General features: G+C 54.8%; 1 protein-coding gene across 2 annotated transcripts in view; it reads left to right on the top strand.

Moving 5' to 3' along the window:
• SH3PXD2A (SH3 and PX domains 2A) overlaps positions 1–18,966 on the top strand; it is a 194,713-nt gene that overhangs the window by 32,625 nt on the left and 143,122 nt on the right. For both annotated transcript variants that reach the window (XM_056120486.1, XM_056120485.1), the window contains exon 2: positions 18,392–18,472. In XM_056120486.1, the coding sequence (XP_055976461.1) occupies positions 18,392–18,472 (81 nt within the window). The remainder of the gene's footprint in view (positions 1–18,391; positions 18,473–18,966) is intronic.

Genomic DNA, 18,966 nt, shown 5'->3' with positions numbered 1-18,966 from the left:
CACAAGCCGGAGTTAGGGGCTGCCAGGTGTGCGGCCGGCTTGGGGATCCACTGCCCCTTCCCACCTCTGCCCGCCCCGTCCGCCTGCAGTTCGAGCAGGGGTGCTGGGCCCACAGTAGGTGCCATGACCTGTCCAGAGATACAGGCAGAACTGACCCCAGCCCTGTCCTGTTCCCTCAGGTCTCCCGGACCCTCTCTGTCCTCTGTAGATAGAGGCAGGTTTCTGGGCCCAGATGGTCAGTGGACAGTTGGTGAGGGTCAAGCCATGAACCCTCTCAGTGTCTCAGTGAGAAGAGGGCACCCCTGGTGCTTCTTTGCAAGGCTGTGTGTGAGACTCCCGCCATCTGCATGGGTGTGTTCTGAGAGAGCCTTCTAGAAACTTCCCGCCCTCCTTCAGCATGGCTTTCTCGACTGTAGTAGAAACTTCCAGTCCTCCTTCAGCATGGCTTCCTAGAACCTCCTAGAAACTTCCAGCTCTCCTTCAACCTTCTAGAAACTTCCAGCTCTCCTTCAGCATGTCTTTTTAGAACCTTCTAGAAACTCCCAGCCCTCCTTCAGTGTGTCTTCCTACCACCTTCTAGAAACTCTGGCCCGAGTTCAAGGGACGGAGGGTGTGGCTTGGCCAGCCAGGATCCAGCTCCCTGAGCTGTGATGGTAGCACTAAGGAGCGGGTGTCACTCTGTCCTGTGTGCGGATTGGCTCTTTCCCAAGGATTTGTTGGGTTCCACACCTGGCTTGCCACACCTCCCAGGGCTTTGCATGCTGGAGTCACGGGCTAGCCTGTGTGCAGACCCAGACGACCTCCCTCCCAGCTCCTCGAACCAGACTGAACGCCGAGGGTGTCCTGGAACAGCTTGACGGGTACTGCCAAGAAACGTTCTCAAGCCGGCGCTGATGCATTTCTGTGCGTTTATCTCGGAGATGAATTTCTAGCAGGGGATTTGGTGGGTCAGAGTTTGCATTTCACATTTCGTTATGTGTTGGCAACTGGCCCCTGGAAAAGAATCCCCATCCCTCCCACGGCGTGCGAGACGGCTGTTTCCTCATACCTTCATCAGTGCAGGGGCTGGCCGAATGGGAAGGTGGTGCCAGCCGGCTTGTGGCACTCGGGTTTCTTTCCCAGTTTGCACATGTGTAGCCGGGGTCTTCTCACGGGCGGGACGGCCGCACGGTGGTGGTGTGCAGTGAAGGCCTATTTACATTCTTGGCCCATTCATGTTTTGTTTTCTGTTGGGTGGGTCTTCATTGTGGATTTGAAGGGCGGCGGGGGGGGAGGGGAGCCTGGGTGGTCCCTGAGGGGCCGTGGTTGTGCTGCGATGAGTTTTCTCGGAGACTGTGAGTTGGGTGGAGGCCTCGGCTCCTGCTCTGGGAAGGGGCTGCCCCGGGCCCACTCCCCGTTTTCTGGAGTTAACATTGTTCACATGTGGGTGAGAGCGCGGCTCCCCGTTCCCCCCAGTGATTGGGGCAAGCCTGGGATGACAGCAGGGCTGGGGTCCCCTCCCTCTGGCCCCACAGAAAGGGTCTGTGTGTGCTCTGGGGAGGGCTCCAGGTTCTGGGGTGCAGCCCGGGCAGGGCGGGGGCTGGGTGATGCGCAGACTCTCACATTGGCATCTCTTGCAAATCGCCAATCGCTTTTGTACAGTGACATCCCTCCAAAACCTGGCCTAGGACCCAGGATAGATAAATATGAAAGCCGGCCAGAGTGGGAGCACAGGCTTTGCATGCTGGAGCCCTAGGTCCAATTTCTGGTACCACATGGTTTCCCTGCCAGCATCTTCAAGAGCACCCTCCGAGCACTGAGCTGGGAGTAGCCTCCGAGCGCTGTTGGGCAAAAGGGTAAATGATTAAGAGGAAGGAAGTCTGGGAGGATAGTGCAGAGCATGGCAGTGTGGACTCTGCAAGCAGGAGCCCCAGGGTAGTCCCAGCTCTGCAGAGTCTCCTGAGCACCACCAGGCATGATCTGAGCACTGTGTTAGGAGTGGCCCCAGGTACTTCTGGGTATGACCCTCAAGTCAAAGATAAAGAAGGGCCAGAGAGATAGCGGGCAGCACACTTGCCTTGCATGTGACCCACCTGGGTTTGATCCTCAGCATCCTATGTGGTTTCCTCGAGCCCTACCAGAAGTGATCCCTGAGTGCAGAGCCAGGAGTAACCCTTGAGCACAGCTGGATGTGCTCCCTCTTCCCCAAAAAAGACGATGAGAAAAAAGAAATGAGAGGCCGAGGAGATAGCTCGAAGATCAGAGCACATCCTTACACGCGTGATACCCTGAGTTCAGCACCCCCAGACCCAGACTCACCCTCCTCACCCCTGCATTGCCCGGGTGCCCACCACCCCCATCTCACCCAGTCAGGCTGTCGCAGTAACCCTGAGCACTGTTGGGGAGACCTGGATGAAAAATAGAGCAGGTTAGAGCAACAATAAAAAACAGTAGCAGATTTACCCGGTATCGGCATTGCTCTGGAGGAGCTGGGAAATCTGGTGGGCGTTCATCTCAGCGCATGTGAGCGCTCCATCTGCAGACCCCCCTGTCACACACACACCCCCTCCGTCCCCTCTCAGACGGCCCAAGGTGCGTCCCCCTCACCCTCATTTTGCAGTGGAGATCTGGAGTCTCAGAAACAAGGTGATCTGCAGAAGCTCCGGCACAGAACAAGAGACTGAGCTGAATGCAATGCCCGGAGCAGCTTGGTGGTCTCCCCACCCGGGCTCCCCGTCCCGGACCCCTTGATGAAAGCAGCAAGGAGGGAGATTCTGCAGAAGAGGAGGAGGAGGAGGAGGAGGAGGAGGAGGAGGAGGAGGAGGAGGAGGAGGAGGAGGAGGAGGAGGAGGAGGAAGATGAGGGCTGAGGTGTTCTGGACCCGTGCCCAGCGCCCCCCTGCACGGCCAGCTGTCATCTCAGAGGCGGCACCCTGAGGCCCGCCCGTGGAGGAGGCTGGAATCTCTCGCTCACGCCTCTGCCTGCATGGCCCGAGTGACTGCAGCACACTGGGGAGGGGCTCCTAGGGAGAGGGGGGCCTCTGGCCAAGGGAAACAGGCTGAGGTCAGAGGGAGGGGCTGCCCTCCCCGAGGGAATGCTTGGATGACGTGATGGTGGGGGGCGTTGGGGGGCGGGCGGTTGTGCGCTTCTCTCTCACCTCGCCTGGTCCAGATGTGGAGCCAGTGTGGGAAGCTGAGCCAGCCGCTCTGGCGGGCTGCCCTAGCCGCTGCGCAGGGCATAGCTCCAGCCGGCTTGGCACCGCCTCCGCCCCCCCACCCTCCAGCCCCAGGGACCCTGGAGCCTGTGACGTCCATTGAGTTGGCACTGGGTGAAGAGAGGGCCCCCCTTGGCCACGCAGTAGCCAGGGCAGGAGAAGGGGTTTGGGACCTAGAAGAACGTGTCAGACTGTGCTGTGTCCTGAGCCAGGCTGGAGGGGGTTTCTGAGCTCTGCTCCCAGCCCCCAGCTGGGGTGGGTGAAGACCTGGCCTGAGACACAGCCTGTGACATGCCTTGGTCAGGGTTGCTGGCTCTGGGCACTGCCTGAAGCACCCCCATGCAATGCTGGAAACTGGGGAGTCTCTTGCCCCATCAAAATCCGTACTCGACCGTCTACTGCATCTTGTACTCTACTCTCTCTGGGGACCCAGAAGCTTGTGGGGTGCGATTTCTCAATGCACGCATCCCCTCCGAGGCTCCGTCTCCCCTCTCCATCACTGGCCCCTGCATCTCACCACCCAGTGAGCCCTCAGACTCCCGATCCTCGCCCTCCTGATCCGGCTTGGCACACATACCTGGCTCTGGTGCTCACACATCTGCGTTGTGGTGCTCGCCAGGGCTCGTGGTACTTGCACCCTTGGCAGTGGTGCTCACCAAGGGTTGCTCTCCTTTTGCCTTGGTGCTTGCCCCACGTGTTCCCAAGGGTCGCACCTGGCGGAGGCACTCAAGTTCGGGTAGTGGTGCTCCCCAGGGTGGCTGCAGTGCTCATACAATGTGCTTGTCGGGAATTGCACTTCCTGACCATGGCTCTCCTGTTTTTTTTTGTTGTTCTATCACTGGGCTGCACCACTGTGGTGCTCACACTGCCCCCCCACACTGTCGTGGGGTCACGTATTGCTGTGGGGCCAGGAATAGCAGCCCTCCTGGAATTGTGCCAGGGATTTGACCGTGTACATGCAAGACACGCCCTTCCTAAGCCACTTCATTGTTCTGTCCCTTTTCTTTGTCTTTTGTTTCTTGCTGTCATTTTGGTGTCATATCTTTGAAACCGTGGAGTAGCTGGTGGTAATTAAAATCCAGACATTCCCCCCGCCCCCGACCTTTGTAGCTTTATCTTTCTCATTGAAGTCTTTGATGCCATTTGCATTCATCTTTGTCAATGATGTGGGGTCAGGCTTCCTTCCAGGTTTAAGAATGAGTCAAAAACGGGGTTCCTGATGCTGACTGGTTCAGCCCTTTTGGAAAACAGTATGGACAATTTTCAAAAAATTAGAAATCGAGCTCGCATTTGACCCAGCAATACCACTCCTAGGAATATATCCCAGAGAGGCAAAAAAGTACAGTCGAAATGACATCTGCACTTCTATGTTCATTGTTGCACTGTTCTCAATAGCCAAAATTTGGAAAAAAAAAAAACCGAGTGCCTGAGAACAGATGACTGGTTAAAGAAACTTTGGTACATCTACACAATGGAATACTACGCAGCTGTTAGAAAAGATGAAGTCATGAAATTTACATACAAGTGGTGCTACATGGAAAGTATGCTAGGTGAAATGAGCCAGAAAGAGAGGGAGAGACATAGAAAGACTGCACTCATCTGGGGAACATAAAGTAACAGAATGGGAGTGGAACACCCAATAATAGTTGAGATAAGTACCAGGAGGTCTGCTCCATGGCTTGGAAGCCGGCTGCACATGCTGGGGGAAAAGACAGCTCAGATAGAGAAGGGAACACAAAGTAAAGGATGTTTAGAGGATTCACTTGGGATGGGAGATGCATGCTGAAAGTAGACCATAGACCAAACACGATGGCTGCTCAATACCTCTATTGCAAACCACAAGACCCTAAAGGAAAGAGAGAGCAAAAGGGAATGTCCTGCCACAGAGGTGGGGTGGGGTGGGGGTGGGGGTTGGGGTGGGAGTGTGGGAGGGCTACTGGGGTCATGGGTGGTGGAGAATGGGCACTGGTCGAGGGATGGGTACTCGATCATTGTATAACTGAAATCCAAGCAAATAAGTTTGTAAGTCTACAACTGTACCTCATGGTGTTTCACTAATAAAAAAAAATAAATAAAAAGAAAAGACACATTTTTAAAAAAGACAGTCTCCATGGTATTAGGTTTATTAGTGCAATATCATTGTCATTGTCCTCGACTCCCAATACACTTAAGGGCCTATCAACATTTCCATTAAAAAATCCCTTTTGCTGTCATTTGAAAAAAAAACAAAACGACGACAACAACAACAAAACACGGGGTTCCTGGGACCAGAGTGTTAGTTCCCTGGGCTAAGTGTATGTTTTGCATGCAGGAGGCCCAAGTTCAGCCCCTGCCACCACAGGATGGTGAGCACTGCAGGAAGTGACCCCACCCAACCACCCCCAAGTCCAGAACCGGGAGTAGATCCTGAACCCTGCCAGGTGTGGTCTTTAAACAAAACAACACAAAGCAAAACAAAAGCCGTGAGGTCCACCCATCTTTGCAGTGGGCCTGCCCTGTTTTCTTTGCATTCAGGGCTGAGCTCCAACATCCATGCCCGGCCCTGATCAGCTAAAGGAGCCGCATCCCCTGTTACCCGTGTCTGGCTCTGGGACGTGAGAAGTGGTTGCTGGCGTGTCTCTGCATGCCACCTGAGCTCACGAGGCCGACTGGCTCTCTGCCTGATGTCCCACACCCACTGCAGGGCCTACTCCCGGGCAGGTGCTCCAGCTGTCTGCTCAGTGCTGAAAGCATCTTTTTGTCCAATAATAAAGCCAAGTTTGCTAGAACTTGCTAAAGGGATCAGGCGTCTGCAGGGCTGGAAGACGGAGCGCTGAGTTGTAAGAGGGTCTTTGCAGTAACTTCCCAGTCTCTCCAATGGTCCCCTGCCCTCCCCACACAGCACCTTCTGTTCTGGAACTTCTTCGGTCCGCAGGTTCTGGCCTCGGCCAAGCCTCATTTTCCTCTCGCTGACGTTTCACTACTACGCAGCGCCTCCCTTTGGGCGCGGCTGCCGTGGAACCGCCCCCACGGAGTGTCCCGTAAATGTTTGCAGCAGCTGTCGCGTGTCTCTTCATGCTTTCCCTGCGCTCAGCACCTCTTAATTCTTTCAGCTGTTCCTGCTGGAGCCGGAGATGCGCTGGACTTTGACCTCGGTTACTGGTGTAAGCACCACAGAGGTCCAGGGGCGGCTTCCAGAGAAAGGAGAGAAGGATCACAGCTCCAAACAGATGAATGCATGTCTGCCTGTTGATCCCCGGCTTCCCATATGGTCCCCCAAGCACTGCCAAGAGTGATTTGTTTTGTTTTGTTTTTGGGTCACACCTGGCGATGCTCAAGGGTTACTCCTGGCTCTGCACTCAGGAATTACTCCTGGCGGTGCTTGGGGGACTATATGGGATGCTGGGAATTGAACCCGGGTCAGCCGCATGCAAGGCAAACACCCTACCCTCTGTGCTATTGCTCCAGCCCCCAGGAGTGATTCTTAAGTGCAGAGCCAGGAGGAAGCCCTGGACATCGTTGGGTGTGCCGCCCCCCCCCCCCCCCCGAAAAAACAAAACAAAACAAAAAAAAGTCACTCTTAGAAGACAACCACATCCTCTTAGCCATCCCTTGGTTCTGCCCAGATACACAACGAATGCCCAGCAGGTGTGGAAGGCTGGACCAGGGAGATAGCTCCAAGGGCTGGAGGCTTTCTTACCAAGGCCCCACGCCTGATACCTAAATAGCTACCATTGTAACCCTCATAGCCCCCCAAGTACTGTTCCGGACGACCCTCATGGCCCCAGCGTTGGCAGGCCTGAGCATCTACCTTTAGGCCTTCTAAGTCTTGCCTGAGTGGACCCCCTTGGCAGTGCTTGGGGAACCCCCTCCAAAAATTAAAGTCAAACTAAACTGGAGGTAGAACTTGGAGACAAAGCACGGAATATAAATTTTGAGCCAGCTTCTTGACCATAGCATACTCTTCCTGGCACAAAGTGTATAATAATGTTACTTTCTTGTTACTCTTTATTGAAGTGGTATTTTTTCCTGTGGACAGTGATTTTCACCCACCTTACTATTCAGTTTAGTGGTTTTCAACCTGTAACAACCACTGGACTCATCTGGGGGTCTCTGAAAACTCTCCAATCCCTGTCCTTGAAGATCCTGATTGAAATAGTAGAAGTGTTTTTAGAGCACTACAGGTGATGATAAGTGTAGACAAGGTTTGTGCACTTGGGCCTTAAGAGCTCAATATTGAACTTGAACTTCTCTACAGATCCACTCCCTGCTGCATCCTCCATGTGTTTACTGAGTATCTGGGAACTGGTAGAGCCAAGGCTAAGAGGACATGGTTATCTTCTAAGAGGGAAATTTGTTTTGTTTGGTTTGGGGGGCCACACCCAACAATGTTCAAGGGTTGGACTTGAGTGATATCACAATGGTAGGGCATTTGCCTTGCGTGAAGCCGGCCGGCCCAGCAGGGTTCGATTCCTCTGCCCCTCTTGGAGAGCCCGGCAAGCTACCGAGAGTATCTCGCCTGCACAGCAAAGCCTGGCAAGCTCCCCATGACATATTCGATATGCCAAACACAGTAACAACAAGTCTTACGATAGAGACATTACTGGGCCCACTTGAGCAACTCGATGAACAATGGAAGGACAGTGCTACCCAACAGTGCTCAGGGGTTGTTCCTGGCTCTGCACTCAGGTATCACTCCTGGTGCTTGGGGGACCATATCGGATGCTGGGCCAACCTCATGCAAGGCAAGCATCCTACCTACTATACTACCTCCCCGGCCCCAAAGAGGGAAATGCTATCCTAAATTGTGAAGGTCATACATGTTCAACAGAAAGAGAAATAGGGAAATGTATAGAGTGGAAAGTGAAAACATTTCTGTGTCTCCTGCCCTCATCCCAAATAGCCATTCTTATTGTCAGCTGATTGTTTTGCCAGACCTTCAAAATGTACATGACAGGCTCATACACAAATCCCCATATGCACACTTTTAAAACAAATTTAATTATATTGTATATGTGCTGCTGTGCAAGCTTTTTCTCTTTTCTCAGTACACCATCAGCGTTTTTTCCATAAAGACACAGAAAGATCCACCTCATGAGCTGCATTTATTTGACCAATTTAAAACCAACAGACGCTGACCGTCTTTTTCTTTTTGCTGTTCTTTCCAGTGCTGCCCCAAGGCATCTCAACACAGAGAAATACAGATGGCACAGACTCATATGCACATGTGCCCACAGCGCTTGTGTGGGGGAACTTATTAGAAGGGAAATGGCCAAGTCAAAAGAAATACAAGTTTGGGTTGGAATCACCAAGAGGCTGTCCCAGAAGCTGGGCCGATGTGCTCTCACCGGAATTCCTAATGATGGCTCTTTGTCTGGGGTCCAAAGCTGAGCTTTGCTGAGCGCAGCAGAGAGGAAGGTGTGAGTGTGTCAGATGGTGGGGAGGAAGCGGTGGGGTCACTTCCCCTGCTGGCTGCCTGCGGGGGACGCCGCTGGCCTCTGGCCTGGCCTGGCTGCCCGTGTTTCCCAGGAAGCGGAAACCCAGCTGTGTGCGTTAACCTTTGCCTTGCCCTCTGGGGTGTGACGCTCGTTGGTTGGGCACGTTTGCAGGATGTGTATGTCTAGGTCAGCGGGCCCCTGTCAGTCACGGATTGGGGTGGGGGTGGCGTGAGACTTGCCTTCCCAGACTGTTGCCAGAGTCCCTGGGCTACAGCTGAGCCCTGGAAGCCGGGGAATGGGATCCTTTCTGGGGTTCGAGAGTGCACACGTGTCTGTCATTGTCTCTCTAGGACTCTAGTCCTGGCATCAGTATGTATCTTCGTTGCTCCCCCACCCTCTATCCCCGGCCCCAATTTTCATGGTACGGTGAGTCTCCATCACTCCACCTGGCACACAGAACCCTCTGGGCTGGTCATTCTGGATGACATCCTCGCCTCTGCTCTGTCCCTCTGGTTCTAGCACGTGAGGCCTGTGGCTCTGATAAACTGTCCCGGGACCAGAGAGAGGTGAGGGCTTGCAATGAGGTGGTGGGGTTGGAACGAGGAAGGTGCCAAAGCCCCAAATCCCAATTCTCAGGCCCGCCGGGGTGGCCCCGCGGGGATCCAGCCTAAGCTCTGAGAACCCAAAGTGGGTGGGTTTCTTCTCAGCCCAAGGCACCTCAGGAAACTTCTAGGGAAAAAGGTCTCACCTGTGGAGAGTAGCAGGCTACAGCGGGCGCCTCGAGGGGTGGAATGGGAGTTGGGGTGGGGGCAGGATCTGGTCTGGACTGTTCCAGAAGCTCAGTGATTCTCAGTCCTCCCTGTGCTCCCCCGTGAGAGAAGCATGAGCACTCCCTTTTTCGTTTTTGCTTTGGGACCACGCCTGGCAGTTTTCAGGGCTTACTCCGGGCCCAGTGCTCAAGGAATCACTCCTGATGGACTCAGCAGGTCATATGGGGTGCTGAGGGTCAGACCTGGGTTGGCTGCCCAGGTGCCAGGCAACCGCCCTACGTGCTGTCTGTACTCTTTCTGGCCTGGTGGTTACGGTTTTATGGCTCAGAGAGAGCCTACTGCTTCTGCAGCGGGCTGGGCTCATTCCAGACCAGGAAGGATAGATTCCAGCCCCTGCCCCGTGGGCCCTGTGTCCTGTCAGCACCCAGTGGGCACCCCGGGTCCACGGGAAGGGAACAGTCCACAGAGCTCACCCTGGAGAAGGGCTGGGGTGGGGGGCTGCACCCTGATCTGACTGAGCTCAGAACCTTTTCAATCAGTTTGGGGATTCGACTCTCAAGGGCTGGGCTTGGGGTTGACGAAGTCCCTGGCTCAGGGCTGGATGTGTTGGCCCCAGGCCACTGGGGTGTCACCTCTTACTGATGGGGGGATGGGTGAGGGACTGTCCCCAAATGTGGTTGCTCACCCCCTCTCTGGGGTTTCCAATCCTGTGGATTTTTCGGATTCATTCGGTCACTTCAGGGCACCCAGTGGACTGACAGCCTCTGGGGGGCTTGGGGGGAAAGAGATGATGGTTTCTGGAGAAAGCGGTAGAAATCCCCAAACACTGGAGACAGAGAGTGTCCAAGGCTGGGTTATTCTGAAAAGAACTGGTCCTAGTGATAAAACTGATGGAGCACTGTCGAGAGGAGCACAGATGGGCTAGACATGGAGTCCGGGCCCGGGGGTCTGGGTGGTGGTGGTGGTTGGGAAGGGGGGGGGGGGGTTCCATAGGGGTGCGGCCTGATACTGTCACTGGGCCTTGGGCAGTGGGGCCATCACTGCTCAGCATGGCTTGGGGCCCAGGGGCCAGGCGTTCAGAGTCAGCACTGTATGGGAGCCACACTCTGCGTCCTGCCCTGCTGGGTCAGCCTGGCCCGTGTGGGACCCCGGGGCCAGCTCTGCTCTCCCTGAGGTGAGACGGAGTGTCTGGGAATCTATGCGGTCAGGGTGGGTGATGCCTTAGCCTGGCCACCGCGTCTTCCTGGTTCCAGCTCTGCCAAAAAGTGCGGGCAGAACCTGTTGCCACGGGGCGTCCTCTGTGTCCAGCACTGGTGTCCTGTCCCTGCATGTCAACTCCCTTCCTGGCTGTTCAGGTCAGGGTTCGGGGCTCCTGCCCTCAGGGAGTCAGAGAGGAGGCCCCCTCCTCCCCCAGACTCGGAGGATCCCAGGGATGTGGGCGAACTGGGTCCAGAGAAGAGAGGGTCACCCCCAGGACCCTAAACAAGGCGCTCACCCTCAAGGTGAGCACAGTGCTGGGGTCCTGCGGTGCAAGCCGCTGAGCGCCCCTTTCTCTCTGTGCCCGCGGCTCTGGGACCAGGGGCTGAGTCTGGGGTGTGGCAAGTCGGTCAGATGTCAGTCCCCACGTGTCGCCCGGACCAGGTGGCCTTTGGGCAGTGCCGGTACAACTGCGTCTAACAGCCCTCGATTCCTGCCCGTGGTGGCTTGGGCAGGTGAGGGAGGGTGGACACCCAGTTTCCGTTTGGCTCGGGGCCAGGGACAGCTGGCAGGGTCCACGGCAGCCCGCACACGCCCTGTTTCCTCCACACGCCCCCGGCCCTGGCCTCTCAATGTCTTCTGCAGCAGCAAAGTCAACGCCAGGAGCTTCCTGGGGCAGGTCCTTGGCCTTGGTGCAGCAGCCAGGCCGTATTTCTGGTGGCTCCCAGGTGGCAGCCCAGGCTCTGCTCTTCGGCGCTGCCTTGACACTTGGGGTCTGCTTGGTGCCCAGGCCGTCCATCCTCCCGTTGAAAGGGGACAGCTCGGAAGCTCAGCCCTTTCTGGGCCTGCCGAGCTGAGCAGACGGCGAGCGGCCCAGGGTGGCCTCGGAGTCAGGGGGTGCCGCTGTGGGGCCAGAGCCATGCGGGGTGTCTGTGGGGAGTTTCCCGAGCTGCGCCTGTCTGCCGTGGGGTGCGGGGTGCTTCCTCCGGGAAAGGGGAGTAAGTGTGACCGGAGAACCTGAGGCTGAGGGCTTCCTCTCTGGGGACAGCTGGCCACTGCGCTGGTCCCTCATGAAGTTTCCTCCCGCGCCTGCCATCTGCCTGGGGTGGCCAGGGAAGGTGCAGGGTGGGAGGTATAGAACCCAGAAGGAAGGGAAACTGCACCCGGAAACATAAGCCAAGTCCAGTATGCGGTGGCAGGATGTTTAATCTCCAGACCTTTCTGGAGAGCCAGCTGCTGTGTAATGTTATCTCCGCGGCTCCCGGGGGCCCATGGAGTTAATCGGGGCCCCTGAAGCAGGCCCAGTAAACAGAGCCGCTCTCCAGGCTGACCTCTGACCCGACCCCCTCCCTTCCCCACCTGCACTCTCCCTCTCCCTCTCCCTCTCCTCTCCTCTCCTCTCCTCTCCTCTCCTCTCCTCTCCTCTCCTCTCCTCTCCTCTCCTCTCCTCTCCTCTCCTCTCCTCTCCTCTCCTCTCCTCTCCTCCCCTCCCCTCCCCTCCCCTCCCCTCCCCTCCCCTCCCCTCCCCTCTCTTCTCCTCCCCTACCCTCTGTCTTCCCTCCCCCTTCCTTTATCACCAGCGTTTCCAGACCAGGCCAGGAGATTTTGTGGCAGAACCCGCTTGGGCTGTATTTTGTGTACCCAGTTGCTTATCTGGATGATAATCTCGGACTGGAAAGTTTGGAAGAGTCTCCTGCAGATGGGAGGAAGAGGCCTGGAGACAGCCTCTGGGCTTATCTGCCTGGAGGTCTCTGGCCTGTGGTTTCAGGATTTAAGGACTGTCCAGGAAGTGGATTGGCCCTGAGTGGGGATTGACGGGCACGTTAGTGCCAGAGAAGCTGAGGAAGAGGGTTTGTCTCCAATCTCTCCCCACCTCCAAGGCTCCCCTGTGCTCGCTGAGGGTTATGGAAGTGGGGTGCAAGATGTTAGCAGAAACGGGCCAGAGTGATAGTACAGCAGGCAAGGCATATGCTTTGCACGTGGCAGACTCGGGTTTGATCCCCGACATTTCATATGGTTCCTAAGCCAGCCAGGAGTGATTCCTCAGCAGAGAGCATAGAGTGAGCCCTCAGCCCTTCCAGGTGTGGCCCCAAACACCTCTGGGCACCCCTTTCCTGGGGAATCCCCAGGGGAAAAAAGCAGGAAGAATCCTTGGCCCTGCAAGGAAAGAAATGCTTTCTAGGGGAGGGGCAAGGGGAGCATCGCTGTGTCCTGGCTGGCCATCTGGGACCATGGGGACCCACAGACCCTCCCTCCTCACTCCTGCCCTCTGCCATTTCCCCAACGGGCATCGTGGGCGTTTGTTTCTCTCGAGGGTGTGGGTTTCCAGAGACTTTATGATTTTGGGAAGACTGAAGGTGTGAGCGTCTTTCCCCACAAGACCTGCTCTGGTCACGCTCTGCTCTGTCTTGGACAGGGAGTCGGGCCGTTGGAGTCTCCATGCGAAAGGTTTGAGCACGCCTGAGCTCAGTCATGGCCCTGCAACCTGGTCAGCCTCACAGTCCAGAGGGAGGCCCTGAGCGGGCTCTCCCGGTTTCAGCTGACACCACTTTCTGCTCCTTCTCCCTGATAATGCCCCTTTCTTGCCAAATCAGCGTCCTGGCTGGTAGACAACACCTCTGCAGAAAAACCTCCCAGCTGTAGGGCCCTTGGGCCAGTGATGGGGTGGAGTAGGGGGGAGGCGTGAGAGAAGCCCCTAATTACTGGAGAGCTGCAGCACGGGTCCTGCTAAGCCCACTTAAGCCCTTCCTCGGGCAAGCAAGCCAGGTGACTACTTCCTTAGGACCCCCTCCCCCAGGGCTCAGCCACCTGGGGCCACCATACTGGGGTGACCTGGCGCAGGGTGGGGCCTAACACAGAGGGGGCAGTAGATGGGAGTCAGCCCAGCAGGGAGATGGGGGAGGGTCGTGACCCTGGTGAAGAATCCCAGAGCACCCCCCCACCCCACCCCCAGACCCGGAAGCTGGTTTTTGGTCTGGTTTTGTAGCATTCCTAAATGCTGACTTCTGTCTGGGCCCTCCCGGTTCTGTCTCTTCTCGGCCTTGGGCTCTCCCGACTGACATGACTTCCCTTTGTTCTTCTAGACGCACCCGCCCCCCACCCCCCACCGCAGCAAGGGGTGCATGAACTCCTCAATCTGCCTGTGGTTTTATTTTAAAAGGAGAACGACGGTCCCCAAAAGGAAATAGCCGGGCTCCTACCTATGCCTGGAGAGAGATGTGCTCATCCCGTGTGGTTGGGAGTATGGGGGGGTCAGACTTGGCGCCCTGGGTTCAAGCCCTTTGCTCTGTGTTTTTCCAGCTGTGTGACCTCCTGGGGAAAGTTACTCAGTTTCTCTTGCGTTCTGCTTCCTCCTGTTCTTAAGGGTAACAGGGCTGGCCACCTCGTAAGACAGATGATTGTGTGAAGGCCACGGTGGTCACGATGGATGGTTCCTACAGCAGATACTGTGAGCTCCGGGCCTGCACAGGCAGGACACACAGCCCAGTGCTCTGTCCTCTGATAGTAGTAGCTCATCAAAGTGATGGCTTTTTAGTAAATGTATTCTGTCATGTCTGGCTCCCATACAATAAGTTGTCTCTGGTGTGTTTGTTGGGGGCAAGGGGGAGGGTTGGAGGGACACTTGGAGCTATTGGCTTTGTGGTGACCCTGTCTCGCATGCATTTCCGACTAACATCCCTCTTTGTACAGGCTAAGGACTCTGCAACATCTCCCAGTCACTGTGTTTAGAGCTGCCCGCCCCCATGAAGTCTTGCACCCCTGTGTGCAGTAACCCCTGTTCTGGACTGAATAGCGGTAGGGCGTTTGCCTTGCACACAGCCAGCCTGGCCGAGCCGGGTTAGATTCCTCCATCCCTCTTAGAGAGCCCGGCAAACTACCGAGAGTATCTCGCCCGCATGGCAGAGCCTGGCAAGCTACCCGTGATATATTCAATATGCCAAACACAGTAACAGCAAGTCTCAAAATGGAGATGTTACTGGGCCCACTCAAGCAAATCTATGAACAATGGGAGGACAGTGACAGTGACAGTGATTATCATCATCATCATCATCATTCACATTCATTTTTCCCTTTATTTAAACACTGTGGTTTATAAAGTTGTTCATGATGCATTTATTCCAGGCATTCAATATTCCAATCCCAATCCCACCACCAGTGTGACCTTCCCTCCACCACTGTCCCTGTTTTCCCACCTGTCCCTCACCCCAGTTTGCCCCCCTAGCAGGTAAAAAAAATCTGTTTTATATTGCTTGTCACAACCAAATGTCTAATAGAATTATAAAAGGAATTATTCCAGTAAGTGAAACTTTGTAAAAATTGTTCTACCTCATCATGGGGTCATTGAGTCCTTGTCTGGGGGCTTACTGAGGTGTTTGTTGCTCGTTGAGCCTTCTGCACTATTGTTTTTGTTTATAGAATTTAGTGGGCTTCTGTGTTACTTTCCCATGGAATTTCATGTGCGCCTACCGGGATGTCAATATTGTAGAATTTGGGGCTGCTGCATATTTGCAGCCATGCGCTCCAGTAACTCCAGGATATTTAACTGGGCCAATGAGTTGATGGAGCAATGGTTTCAGGATGTGGATGTGGCTGTTGGAGCTTCCAGAAGTACAAGGACATGGGGGGGAGGCTGCCTGCCCCCATTCTGAAAAGACCCCCCCAGAGTTCTCAGCCTGAAGACCGGTGTACCTGGAATTTTCGCAGTTTGGGATCTCTGCAGAGATTAATCATGAATCACTGGACCTGGGATGTTGGTGTGGCGGCAGCTATGGAATCTGAGTGAGGCTGTTGGGGCTTCATCCAGGAGGGACTCAGCCCACTCCCCACTCCCAAGGGCACCCCAGAGTTCTTAGCTGGGAGATGGGTGTACCATGAATTTTTGCAGCTTGCTTGGTCTCTTGCAGGATTTGGTTTGTTTTTCTTTTTTCTTCTTCTATTTTTTTTTTTTTCGCTTTTTGGGTCACACCCAGCGATGCTCAGGGGTTACTCCTGGCTCATGCACTCAGGAATTACTCCTGCCGGTGCTTGGGGGACCATATGGGATGCTGGGAATTGAACCCGGGTCGGCCACGTGCAAGGCAAATACCCTACCCACATGGCTGGTGCTATTGCTCCAGCCCATTGCAGGATTTATTTGTGAGTCTGTGAAGCTGGGTGGATAGATGTGCTTCCAAGCCAGTGTTGGTGGGGTATGGGTGTGGCTGCTGGGCTTCTGGACTGGATGTTTCTGTCTCCCCCAAATTTTCCAGGCCCTAATCCCTAGTGAGAAGGTACCTGTACAGGGCCCTTGTAAACTATTAGGTTTAGGTGAGACTGTGAGGGTGGGATGGGATGATGAGATCCCCTGGTGGTGTCCCCTCTCCACCGGTGGTGTGGGGTACCACAGGAAGTGACCATCTGCTTGCTGGGGAGTGGGCCTCACCAGAACCCTTGATCATGAATCCCCAGACACAGGACTGGGACCACTTCCTGTTGAAGATGTATGGACTCTGGTATTTGGGGCTGTTCCCAGTGTCTGCCCGGTCGCCACCTGGATGTTGGGAGGCCTGACCACTTCTTTTCCTTGCTGACATGTCTTCCGTGACCAAGATCTGAGACTTCTTGGCCACAATGTCCCCTCACTGCTGGAGCCCCCAGGACCCTCAGAATTCGAGTTGTCAGGCAGAACCTGGGAACCTGAGCTTTCAAAAACTCTCCAGGGGACTCGAGTGGGAAATCTGCCCCCCGGGACCCTCGTGGCGGGTCGTGGCACTCAGCCTGTCTGGAGGAAGAAGGTGAGGCTGAGACGGCCTGTGTTTCTCTGCTGTCCCTTACCGCTGTCCCCTGAGCAGTGGTGATGGGAGCCAGAGTAGAAGAGCAGAGTGAGGGGAAGTGTGAGGAGACCCCATCCGCTCACTGAGGCTGCCCCCTGAGGGTGAGCCCTTGCTATGGGTTCGGGTGAAAGGGACAGAAGTGGTGGGCAGAGGGTGTCCCTTCTCTGGCCACTAAGGCCGCCCTCCTCCTGGCCCAAGGCCACATCTTAAGAGGCTTCATCGAGCATTGAGAATGGGGTCCTTGGAGCTGGAGCGATAGTTCAGCGGGCAGGGTATTTGCCTTGCACGTGGCCGACACAGGTGCGATTCCCAGCATCCCTTATGGTACCCTGAGCACTGCCAGGAGTGGTTCCTGAGTTCAGAGCTTGGAGTAACCCCTGAGCATCGCCAGGTGTGAACCCCCCCCCAAAAAAAAGCGAGAGAGAGAGAGAGAGAGAGAGAGAGAGAGAGAGAGAGAGAGAGAGAGGTCCTGAAATAGCGTCAGAGGTTTTCCTTACCTTCCATGCGCCAAAGTTTCTCCTGCCAACCCCCTTCCCCTCACTCAGTTGAAGGGTCTGATTCTCAGAGCAGAATGTTTTCTGAGAGCCCCTCCTGTCTGCCAGAGGCTGGGCAAAGCCCTGGAGGTCCCAAAGTGAATTGCACCTTTGTGCGATGCTTATGATGCTTATGGTGTCCTGGAGTGCTTTTCAGAGGGTGCCCTGAAGACCTACCTCAGTGGGCACCCTGGAGCGGTTAAAGATATAGCTGTCGGCCCCAGAGAGACTCCTGAGTGTGCGGGAGTAATGACCAGAGTTCAATCCCTGACACCTCACGGTCCTCCAGACACTGCAGGAATGCACCCCCCTCCCCGCACCGAACTGGGAATAACCCCCAAGTACTACTCAAAAACCAACCAAACAAACAAATGTATCTAGTTGCCCAGAGTCCAACTGGGGCTCAGTTCTAAAGACCAGACTTTGTGGCGTGGGACCTGGATTTGATTCCTGGCTCTGCAAAAAATACACCTCGAAAGATGTAAAAATGTATAGCTGCCCAATTTTAACAAATATACCTCTCGGGGGAGGGGGGTGACTAACTTATGAGGTAGGAGGAATATGAAAGCTCTGTATTTATGTACTCAGTCTTGCTGTGAATTATTTATAAAAATCAAAATTTTTAAATGTATAATAGGACTTAAAGGGCTAGTGAAGATACTTTTCATGCTTGGGTCTGATCCAGGGCACACATGGTCCCCAAGCACCCAGGGACCAACCCTTAAGCTCTGATCAGAGAGTGGCCCCCGGTTTCCCAGTACTGTCAATTGTGACCCCCCAAAAAAGACAAAAAAAGAAAGGGCTGGAGAGATGGCTCAAAGGCAGGAGCACAGACTGTGCATGCAAAAGCCCGATATTCAATCCTCAGCCCTGCCTGGTCCCTGTTCAGTCTCTCTCTCTCTCCCCAACCCGTCCTGTTTCCCCCCAACCAGAGTTTTATTAATTAAGTTAATAAGATGAAGTAGTCAGTGCTCGAACCCATTAAGCCCAGACCTACTTTCTGCAGAATTTCAGAATTCCGCTGCCATGAGAAAAGACTCCTTGTGGAATCTTGTTTGCTCTAAAATTTGAGAACTAGTGGGAATTAGCTACTATCTTGTTCACAGCCCTGATTCAGTCATTGTATTAAAAAAAAAAAAACAGAAAACGAAGAGAAGGAAATAACAACCACTATGATCCTATCTTCCTAGAAAGATCATTTTTTGGCATGTTAGTAAAATGCCTCTTAGGTGAGGGCACACGCGCTCCTGTGTGTGTGTGTGTGTGTGTGTGTGTGTGTGTGTGTGTATGTTGTGTGTGTGTGCGCACGCACATGTGTATTTAGCCATGGATATGGCACATCCTTGGGTGCAGACCTTGGGACAGGAATGAGAAAAAGAATGGTCCTGGCCTTGGAGCACCCACAGCCCTCCTAAGTAACGCCTGGTCCAGCCTCATTCACCTTACCTGCTTTTACCTTTTGCCCCAGGTATACATCATCAACGTGACCTGGTCCGACTCCACATCCCAGACCATCTACAGGAGGTACAGCAAGTTCTTTGACCTGCAGGTGAGTTGACCCGAGCGCTGCGGGTGTCAGTTTTGCCCACAGTGTCCGCGTCCCTCTCCCGTCCTCATACACCTGAAACCACCTGCATATCCCCTACCACGGAGTCCGGGTCGGAGCAGCGGGGCAGCGAGGGCATTTCAGCAGCTGAGCTGGGCTTTGCTGGGTCTTGGATCGCATAGGCAGACACCTGGGGCTCTGTGGGCTTCCGCAGATGGTTTTAATAATCCTGCTTTGTCCCCTCTCGGGCTGGGGTGGGCGGGAATAGGAAGCCAGCGTGGAGAGGTGAGAGCGTGGCTCGGGCAGCGGGGACAGGGACAGACATGGGTCTGTAAACACCCAGGCTGAGCTCAAGCTGCAGCACTACTGCAGCCAAAGAAAAGCAAACACACAGAAAAGACCGAAACAGAAAATAAGCAATTTCTTGAACTACAGACATCCCCGCAGCAGGCATACCACTGTGTCTGCCCGGCCAAATAAGGCTCTGGCCACCCTGT

This window comes from Sorex fumeus, unplaced genomic scaffold (assembly GCF_029834395.1).
Source record: "Sorex fumeus unplaced genomic scaffold, SorFum_2.1 ptg000043l, whole genome shotgun sequence".
Classification (NCBI taxonomy): domain Eukaryota; kingdom Metazoa; phylum Chordata; class Mammalia; order Eulipotyphla; family Soricidae; genus Sorex; species Sorex fumeus.
Note: the sequence above shows the minus strand (reverse complement) of the source record. Positions and strands in the feature narration are given on the sequence as shown.